We start from the raw sequence: 11287 nt of genomic DNA on the forward strand, positions 1-11287 counted from the left end.
TCCTTCATCAATTTCTATATAAAAATGGTAGATGGGTAATCTTTAAGTTTGGAATTCTTACTTGCTTGAGGCCACGCGTACGTATGCAGTAGGACCACGCTTAAAAAGTAAAAACCCTCTTTCAATAATTTGATTATATTGTATTCAAAAGAAAATTTGGCATATATGTAACAATATTAAATAAACTTAATATTTTGCATTATTGTTTCGAACTAAATTAATATTTTTTTTTGGAATGTCTGGTGCACTCACAAAGTAGATAACGTGCATGGTCACTTTATAAATACGTACTACTGTACTGTATCCTCAAGCATATCCATTCCTTCATTATTTCTGTGATTTTAGCTTATAAGCAGACTATCCAAATTCCAAAAACATGGCCTCCTCAAATCAATTGAAAAACAGAGCCCAAAACTCAAATTATGACGAGAATAAATGGGTTATGCGCATCCTAAAAGTTCTTGATCAGGAGTCCGAGGAGGAAGAGATTGACCTGACCGTCACCATTTTCGGGGTGCCCAAAACCCTTATGGCGTATCATCCCGAGAGTTATCTCCCACAAAGAGTAGCCATAGGGCCCTACCACAATACCCACCCGGAGCTCCATGAAATGGAGCGCCACAAGATTGATGCGGCCAAGATTTTCCAGAAACAGCTCAAAACCATAAAGCTGCACAGTCTGGTAGAGGAGCTGATGAAAGTGGAGTCCAGGATTAGGCTTTCCTATGACAGAGAGCTGATGAATCTTAGGACGGAGACGCTGGCGTGGATGATGGCGGTGGACGCCTCGTTCTTGCTGGAGTTTCTCAAGGTTTATGCGGTTAAAGAGGGGAAGCTTAAGGCGGCCATGATTTCGTCCAGGATGTCGCATTTGGTTGACCTGGCGGGGAAGAAATCGTCGCATAATGCGTTGCTTAGAGATATTATTATGCTTGAGAATCAAATCCCATTGTTTGTTCTTAGAAAAATGCTGGAACCGCAGTGCCCATCAAAGGAGGAGTCTGATGAGTTGCTTCTCACTATGTTAATGGCGTTGTCCAAAGATCTTTCCCCGTTCAAGATGGCTCATGATTCCAATTCCAATTCCGCCGTTGTTCAAATCGACGAGGCTACTCATCTTCTGGGCTACCTGTTCGAGTCGATTGTCCCGGAAATGGAAGGCCGTGAGCACGTAGAGATAGCCATTGATGGATGTGAGAAGAAAGATGGAGAAAAGGAGGATTTCTTGAAGAATTCAGGTTATGTCAAGGCTGCTTTCAGCCAGGTCTGGGCTATCCTTTCTAAGATAAACAAAGGCCCCGCTAGAGCTTTAAAGAGACTATCGTCTCTGGCTCCGGTGAAAACGGTGCTGTTAATGCCGTGGAACGCCATCACCAAGCTTCCGGGGATAAACACCTTGAGGGCTCCGATCGAGGGCGTGTTTTCCTTTTCCTGCTGCCGGAAACCGGAGGCCGGCGGCGAGAAATCCGACGACTCAAAAGGCCACCCCGACAAGCCCCCATCGATCGAGCAAATCACAATCCCTTCCGTCACCCAGCTCGCCCACGCCGGCGTCCGTTTCGTCCCGACCAACAAAGGAATCCTCAGCGTCGAATTCGACCCCAAAACAGTCACGCTCTATCTCCCCGTCGTCTGCCTCGACATAAACTCCGAGGTGGTCCTGCGCAACCTCGTCGCGTACGAGGCCTGCATCGCCAAAGGCCCATTAGTCCTCGCGCGCTACACGGAGTTCATGAACGGGATCGTGGACACGGCCGAGGACGTCAAGTTTCTGAGAGAGAAAGGGATCATTTTGAACCACCTGAAGAGCGATTGTGAGGTGGCGAATTTGTGGAATGGAATGAACAGATCTGTTAGGTTGACCAAAGTGGCGTTCTTGGATAAAGTGATTGACAATGTGAACAAGTATTACAGTTGCAGGTGGAATGTGAAGACGAAGAGATTCATGAAGTCATACATATTTGGTTCGTGGCAGTTCCTCACCATCTTGGCTACTATTGTGCTCTTGTCGCTGATGTTCTTGCAGTCTTTCTGCTCTGTTTATACTTGCTCTCGCTTTTTCAATGATGTTACCATCACGGATGCACACTAAAAGAATTGATCTTTCCTTGGCAAGATGTTCAAAAGGAAAGTTTGGGGTTTTGAAGTTCTGCAACAGTTTTAGGAATGTCCTTGTTCATGTAATTGTAATTTGTAAATGCATGCTTATTAGCTTCTGAGATTTATAATAGTAGAACAATAATATAATTAGGGTTGGTTCATCTAATAGGTCGAATCATTAGTATTGCTATTTGTAGGCTTCCTCATTTAATGTTGGACAACTTCCTCAGTACGTGATCTTAATATTGTTGTCTCCATTTAATGTAATGTCCTTATCAATCACAGTACCGTGCTTTCATCTTAGCATCCTCAGCTCGCTGGGTCAAGCTAGCCCATATATATATATATATATATATATATATATATATATATATATATATATATATATATATATATATATAGGCATGAGAAATGCACAATCTGTTTAGTAAAATACTTGACAATGAATTTGGATAAAAGTTTCCTAGTGCATAATCCAGCATCTATACTAGTTTAATTTTTTCACTCTCTTTTATGTTCAAGTAAGAGAGAGATGAAGGAAATAAAATAAGAAAAAAGAGGGGAAAAAAACGAAAAAGCTGATGCATCTTACACAAAAGAAAAAAAAAAAAAAGGTATAAAGCTCCAACCGGGCTAGGCTTTGCTATGTGGGAAACACGCACAACAATTGCCTTTCTCCATTTTTTTCTCTATCTTTGGGGCCACGAAAAATTCTTACCTTGGAGGAGATAAAAACATCTTCTCTTACCACCTTCTCTATCATCCACCTCATTATAGGCCCCAAGAAAAATCATGAAAAAGCCACTAGTCTGAATGCTCTAATCATTTTGGGTGTGATGGAAGTAGCAGGTGACACTATTTTGAAGGTACAGTACCAACATGGCAAGGATGGGTTCGGCATTCGGGTGTTATATATTATATATTTATAGATTATAGATATAGGATATATACAATATATAGCACATATAATTAATGGTACTCTTGTTACTCAGAATAATCCTAATACATCATATAAGTTTCTGAGCAAGTATGAGACAAAACTACTAAAGTTACTTTACATATTTACCATTCAAGAGACAACTCAACAAGATACATCAATTATAAACTATGATGACTGAAGTATTGTGATCGCCACCGCAATGCCCGCGATTGGTGGTGCTGGTCTGGTCACAGGGCTGGCAGTTATGGCGGCATGTTTTTCCTGCGTTGGTCTGGTCGCTACGTAGTACTTCGCCATTTGTGCATCTAAGCATGACCAACGTATGATAGTTTTTAAGTGAAATATTAGATGTATTATTTTTGATTATATTATGTTTTTGGCATAATTTTTAAACAATTATATATATATATATAAAAGATGGGCCAAATTAGAATATTGCATAGGACCCCTATTTTGATTGGGTCGGCCTGACAGCAACGTAAGGTGTGCTATAGAGTGTAGAAATAATGTAGTGATTCCAGCGGAGACGGGCAGATGCTTGGACTGGTGAGTGGTGAGGGAACCTATGACCGCCACTGTCTCGTTGCAGCCATATCCAAACAAGGTCATTTGATATGGACACAAATTAAGGTTATTTTTCATTCATTTTTCATTTTTAGAGTTTTCAATTTGTATTGATATGTATATATATAATATATATACTAGTATTAGATGAATTAATATTTGATGCACTATCATTATATAGATGCTATACACCAGCATTGTAGATGTCATATCATTTTTTTTAAAAGTAATATTGATCTTTCAGACAAGATGTTTATTACTTTCTTAATTATTATGTATTCTATTAATTAAGAAACTCTTTATTTCTAATTAACAACATCTATCTAATTTGCTAAACATATTTATTACTTATTACCTGTCTAATTTTCAAAACATATAATCTGTTATAAAATATTTGTAAATGGACATTATTAGCATTAATTCCTATTTATGTATCATTATGGAGATGCTATGTAACTTCTTTCCCATTGTATTATAAATCCTGGTATGGCTAATAAGATAGTTACATCCTGTTCTTCTTGTCTATTGTCCCTTTTACTTTATCATACTATTGCTAATCAAATCTTGCAAAACACCGGCTAAAGAGCTAACAAGCATCAAATATTACAACATAATTTAAGTTTTGACAAATAATTTCGCCAAATAAATTAATATAAAGTGTGCATTATTTGTGCACTTACAATCTATTTAACCCCTAAACTCCTAAATTTAATTACAACTTTAGTCACTATTAGAAACAATTGCTATAACCCAATGGGGTAGCTTAAGTGGCAAATGAGATCTTGTGGAAGAATTTCGGGAGAACCTAGGTTCAATTTCCCACAAGCTGAAGCTGAATTTACCACAAAGGAAACAATTGCTACATCTTGTAGTAATAAACTTTTTGGGGTGTACCTAGAGCTTTTACCATCAGAGTTTCTCTGTAAAAGTCTTCATCAATTTTTCATTAGTAAAGGATTATCTTCGGTAAGTTATTTATTATTATTATTATTATTATTATTATTATTATTATTATTATTATTATTATTATTGAAATTCTATAGTAAGCTTTTGTTTTTTTGTTTTTTGTTTTTTGTTTTTGATTTTTTTTTTTTTTTTTTTTTTATTTGTAAACTCGTAAATGTTATACTTTTCAATATAAAGTGAAAAAGGTTAAGTTGAGTTTGTAACTTGATTTATGTGTTTTTGCGATTGTAGATAAACAACAATTACTAATTGAGACGAATGAAAAGAGCTTATTTTGATGAGAACAATTAAGACATAAGAAATGTAAACTGTTGTATTTATGTTTCATATATCATCTTATTTACTATTACAATTTGTTTTGTAGTTTAAAAAATTGATATTATCACATTATTAGATATTGCTGTGTGGAGTAATAAATATGTTTTGAAAATTAGATGGATAATAAATAATAAATATATTTAAGAAATTTATATTTAATAATTAAAATAACGAGTTTCTTAATAAAATACATAATAATTTAGAAAATATTACATTTTTTAATTTAATTTTAAATATTAAAGAATTAATAATTTGTTTTTAGTATACATAATATACAAAATATAATAATAAAATATTTAGATATAAAAATTCTCAAAAAAAATAAAGATATAAAAAAAAAAAATTGGACCCCATCCATGGCCACCTTAATTGCTAAATGGCAAGGTGGGGTTGCATGTGTACAGTTTATGCCAGCTTTCACTGACAATTGCATGCAGTGAAAGCTTGCAATTGTTTTTTTTTTTTTTTTTTTTGAAAGCTTGCAATTTTTAGTGAATCGTGATTGCTTTGGCAATTTATTATATAAAAAAAAACAGTGTATATTACTTCTTCTTTTTTTTTGGGGGGGGGGAGGGGGTGGTGGAAGAATTCGTATATTACTTCTTATGTGGCATTGTAACTAAGAATGAAATTTGCACCCATTTTATGGGTCCAAATAACCTAAAAATTTTAAATAACTATAATTTTGCTATAAATTTTACACTCATTATTTATATATAATTTTATTTATATAAATGTATCATTAAAATGAATTTTTAAAAGAGAACTCTGCGGCACAATGCCTAAAAAACTCTAGTTATAGATAAAGAAGAAACATAAAATTGATTTAAAAAAATGATAAGTGTATAAGAAAAAGTAAGCATAATATACAATTTTATTATATTTGACAAGTTAATAATTTATAGGTAAAAGAAAAAAAAAAGAAGAAAAGTAAAATTAGAAAAAAAAAATATGTATGTGAGTAGACAAAAAAAAAAAAAAAAAAAAAAGAAGCACAATGTACAAATTAACATTACATATAATTATACGAATACATTTTCTATTCCTATTATTATAACTTTATCATTATTGAATTTTTATATAATTATATTTTAAGAAGATATTGATAATATATCAAACATTATTTTAAGTTAAAATTAAAAAAATTACAATTGACATATAAATATATAATCACAATAGATAATAAGCTATCAATGCATATAGTTCAAAGTCAATAAACGCAAAATAAATTGAGAGGCTTTACTTTACTAGCAATTATATTGTGTAATGTTTAAATCCAAGCAATGACAAAAAGAGACATGAATTTGGTTTGTTTTATAAATAACTTTTTGAATAAGTTTTTAACTATTTGATCCACTTTAACTTGATTATGCTAATTTGAATGAATGAATGCTTTGTTTACCACCCTGCGACAGGTTGGACCAGTTATGCAAACATGATCAACACGTGGTATAAGAATAACCAGGGCGGCCACTTGGAAACAAATGTCAAAGCATGTGGTACACAACTGAAAACTGAAAACAATACATTGCCACTGTGTAACTACATTTTTTTAAGCACATATTACTTATCTCAAGATCAGATATTATATCTTCCTAATTATTTAATAATACATCACTCAATACTCATACCATTCCCATCAAAGAGCATTATTGCCAAATTAATTACTTATCACTGTATTAAAAGATATATTAGTCTCATTGTTTAATAATTTCTTTTTCAGCACATGTTAACCGATCTTGTAATTTTTAATATCAAGATCTTATTGCTAGGCCAAGAATTATATATAGATGGTGATGAATGTGCAACTTTATATTCTTATACTTACTTAATAGTTAGCATTATGCTTCCATGACATGATGTTCAGGGTCAATTTTTAGATTTTTGTGGTCTCGTTCTTGTAAATAAATGAGGCCCTACCAAAAGTATAACCGCAATATTTAAAACCAATATCGTAAAATTCCTTGTTGATTTGCATGGTTTGCTTCGGAGTTGGGCGAAACCGTCATCAACGCTCTTGCAAAATGCCAGAATCTATGTGGACTCGTGGACCAGCAGTGCCTATGCTTGGTGAGTTTGTGGATGTCGATGTCTGGAACTCCTCTGGGATGAAGAAGACGAAGACAAATTGAACTCCTCTACTAATTGCCAAAGAAGACGAAGAAACAGGAGAAGAAAAAATTGATAAGTTGGAGAATGGTACAGAACATTGGGAAACAGAATGGCTCAATTAATTAGGTCTTAAATTTTAAGGAAAAATAGATCTGTTTTAGACTTTTAGTCTTTTAGGTCTAATGGCAATTATTATTATTATTATTTTTTTTTTAAATTTCTTAACTAGTTTGGTAAAAATTAAATATTAAAAACTTTCTAAAAATTAAGACACGACCTCTACTGTTATCCATCTTGCACAACCCAAAGTTCGACTTTGATGATGATGGATTTAACCTTCAAGTCTCCGCCAACAACCATAATGGAAATGAAAGAATTTTTCACGGTCAATGGTTGGTTAGTATTGAACTATTGATGGTCCCAGTTTAAATATATATAAGTTTAAAACGGGGTGAATATGAAGAACAAAAAGAAAGTATCATCAAATAAAAAATTCACACATTAGATATGGAGAAATCCAATAAATATATTTTTTATAGCAAGTGGAACATTAATTAATTCTTGATTGTGGGAACTGGGAAGGGGTACCCAACAAGCATCACTGTACTGTGCAAGTGGAACAATAATGATTAGGTAAAGAAGGGCCCATCACTTACTATCTAATTAGTATTACTTGCATTATCAACAACCAATAATGGTAGTTTTAATGAACTAAATTAATTAATTATTATTTGTTTTATTGGAATGTCCGATATTAAATATTAGCCACGAGCAGCACATTCGTGATTAAACTATAGTCACAACAAAGTAGGAATATAATACTTGGTCACTTTATATATACTAATCTAATCTAATCTAAATCTAAATCAACCACACTATTGTAACATAAGCCTATTCCTTCAAACATACCAAACCTTAAACACACCAAAAACATGTCTTCCTCCTCGAATCAATCAAAAACCATAACCACAAACTCCAATTTACATCAAGACGAGAGTAAATGGGTTATTCATATCCAAAAAACCCTAGAACGAGAATTGGAGGAGGAGACTGAGATCAATGTGAGCATTTTCGGTGTGCCCAAGACTCTAATGGTGTATGATCCAGAGTGCTACGTCCCACAAAGAGTGGCCATAGGACCCTACCATTATACCAACCCGGAGCTCCATGAAATGGAGCGGCACAAGCTTGATGCGGCCAAGATTTTCCAGAGGCAGCTGAGAACCATAAAGCTGCACAGTCTAGCAGAGGAGATGATGAAAGTGGAGTCGAGGATTAGGCTTTCCTACGACAGACAGCTGAGTCTAAGGACGGAGACGCTGGCGTGGATGATGGCGGTGGACGCCTCGTTCTTGCTGGAGTTTCTCAAGGTTTACGCGGTTAAAGAGGGGAAGCTTATGGCGGCCATGATTTCGTCCAAGATGTCGCATTTGGTTGACCTGGCGGGGAAGAAATCGTCGCATAATGCGTTGCTTAGAGATATTATTATGCTTGAGAATCAAATCCCATTTTTTGTTCTTAGAAAAATGCTGGAACCGCAGTGCCAATCGCCTGAGGCGTCTGATGACTTGCTTCTCACCATGTTAATGGGGTTGTCCAAAGATCTTTCCCCGTTCAAAATGGCTGATGATTCCGCGGTTGTTCCAATGGCCGAGGCTACTCATCTTCTGGGCTACCTGTTCGAGTCGATTGTCCCGGAAATGGAAGGTGAGCACGTGGAAATAGAGATTGATGGAGGTGGGGAAGTGAAGGAGAAGAAAGATGGAGAAGAGGATGAAGATTTGTTGAAGAATTCAGGTTATGTCAAAAGTGCTTTTACCCAGGTTTGGGCTATCCTTTCTAAGCTAAACAGAGGCCCTGCTAGAGCTTTAAAGAGACTCTCGTCTTTGGCTCCGGTGAAAACTGTGCTTCTTATGCCGTGGAACGCCATCACTAATCTTCCAGGGCTCAACGTTATGAAGGTAACCAATTTCTTAATGCTGACCAGTACTGTCAAAATGGGCCCAAGCCCGTAGACCGGCTCGCCCCCGCCCCGCGGTGGGGCGGGTTAGGGTTACAAAAAATGGCCCGCGGAAGAGCGGGCCTAATGAGCCTAACCCACTAAGATCCGTGGCCCGGCCCCCCAAACCCGCTATATATATATATAATTCACAGTGTTGTAAATATATATAATTCACAGTTCTGTGAAATGTGAACAAAATAAAATTAAAAAAAAAAAATGAATAGCCCGCGGGTCCCGCCAACCCGCATGAGGCGGGTTAGGATTACATGAATTCTAGTCTGCAGGTTCAACGGATTGGCCTGCAAAAGCCCGCTAAAAATTAGGCCCGCGGTGAGACAGACCAGCCCGCTTTAACAGTACTAAATTGCTGACCAAAAACTAATACTCAGTTAGCCAAAATAATTTGCAACACATAAATACTTAATATTATTATTTATAATATTAATATTATTATTTATAATAATAATCCTAAGGAAAAACGTTACAGGGTCCGATTGAGAGCATGTTTTCGTGCGGCAAAAACCCGGAGGACGACGAGAAATCCGACGCCAAAGACAACGCCGACAAGCCGCCGTCGATCGAGGAAATCACAATCCCGTCCGTCACCGAGCTCGCCAACGCCGGCGTACGTTTCGTCCCGACCAACAAAGGCATCCTCAGCGTCGAATTCGACACCAAAACATTCACGCTCTATCTCCCCGTCGTCAGCCTGGACATAAACTCCGAGGTGGTCCTGCGAAACCTCGTCGCCTACGAGGCCTGCATCGCCAAAGGCCCATTAGTCCTCGCACGCTACACGGAGTTCATGAACGGGATCGTGGACACGGAGGAGGACGCCAAGTTTCTGAGAGAGAAAGGGATCATTTTGAACCACCTGAAGAGCGATTCGGAGGTGGCGAATCTGTGGAACGGAATGAACAAATCTGTGAGGTTGACCAAAGTGGCGTTCTTGGATAAAGTGATTGATAATGTGAACAAGTATTACAATTGCAGGTGGAATGTGAAGACGAAGAGATTCATGAAGTCGTACATATTTGGGTCGTGGCAGTTCCTCACGTTCTTGGCGACTATTGTGCTATTGTTGCTCATGGTTTTGCAGTCTTTCTGCTCTGTTTATACTTGCTCGCGCTTTTTCAATCAAGTTACCATCTTGGGCACGAACGAACAGAATTAGATTTGCAGTTCTTTATTGTTTTTTTTAGGGTTTTTCTTCGTTGATTTTATCTCTACAGTTATGTGTATGTCAGGTTTTGTTTTTATTCTTAAATTTTGTAAAGCTCTTGGACAACGTAAGACGATTGTTGATTCTACAGTAATTTGATTTGATGAGCTCCATTTTTGTTTGTTTATTTTATGCATTTTCGCTTCATTGTACGTGTTTCGTTCTCGGTGGATGATAACTTCCTTTTCAGTGGAAAAAACCTTAATTAGGTATTTACTCCATCTCAACTAAAAGTTTAAGCTAATAGTTGGATTGTACATTTATGTTTATATATTATTTATTCTCAACAATGAGAATGAGCCAATAAGCCTGAGATTGAAGTAAGATGATTTGCTGGTTTGCATTTTTTCTTCCTCCATTATCTCTTGGTTTATAATTTTTTTTTATATTATTTATTTCCATCTGTACTTTTGTGTAAGGTAGTAAAAGTAGGGAGTAGAACTTCAGAATCTAAATGGTATTTTTTTTATGAGACATCAGCTTAGTCTACCCATTATTGATGGGACTTATGATGAAAGACTTATCTCATCATCAATATTGTGTATTTTTTAAAAGAATCATCAATATTGTTTTGCTCAGGACAATTGCGTCTGAGAAATGTAAATGTGATTTGTGTTTTCCACAAATTACAGGAAACTCAAATTGCACTTATGTTTCTTGTTGCTGGAAATGCTAAATCGGCGAGAACTAGAAACGCAAATATGACTTGCGTGTCTTGTATAAATTTTGGCATTTCAGTGAAAAAAATAATTCTAACAAACTCAACTCCGACGTATTTGAGTTTTTGACTAGAAATTGAAATCCAAACAATTTTTTTGGGTGAGTTTTAAAAGTTGTCCATTTTTGTCACTTGTCCATGAAAAACACCCATTTCAATCAAAAACCTACATTTTGTTTTAGACCATTTGATATGAACTAGTCTTCTCTATATAGCATAGTTTCATAGGCTGATGCTTTATATTGACAAATTAACCCATGTTTATATATATGCTTATTTATTTCCCACTAAATGAATACGTCCTTAGTTTCCAGAAGGAAAAAAAAAAAAAAAAAAAAAAAAAAA

General features: G+C 35.8%; 2 protein-coding genes across 2 annotated transcripts; both read left to right on the top strand.

Annotated features, from left to right (window-relative positions):
* The first annotated feature begins 313 nt into the window (after positions 1-313).
* LOC115996472 (putative UPF0481 protein At3g02645) lies at positions 314-2401 on the top strand. The gene has a single exon (XM_031235701.1). The coding sequence runs from the start codon at positions 377-379 to the stop codon at positions 2090-2092; it is 1716 nt and encodes a 571-aa protein (XP_031091561.1). The 5' UTR covers positions 314-376; the 3' UTR covers positions 2093-2401.
* Positions 2402-7882: 5481 nt separating this feature from the next.
* On the top strand, positions 7883-10328 carry LOC115997342 (putative UPF0481 protein At3g02645). Its single transcript, XM_031236885.1, has 2 exons — positions 7883-8961; positions 9490-10328. Exons 1-2 carry the CDS (start codon positions 7933-7935, stop codon positions 10174-10176), a joined length of 1716 nt encoding a protein of 571 aa, XP_031092745.1. The 5' UTR covers positions 7883-7932; the 3' UTR covers positions 10177-10328.
* Positions 10329-11287: the final 959 nt, after the last annotated feature.

This window comes from Ipomoea triloba, chromosome 11, assembly GCF_003576645.1.
Source record: "Ipomoea triloba cultivar NCNSP0323 chromosome 11, ASM357664v1".
Classification (NCBI taxonomy): domain Eukaryota; kingdom Viridiplantae; phylum Streptophyta; class Magnoliopsida; order Solanales; family Convolvulaceae; genus Ipomoea; species Ipomoea triloba.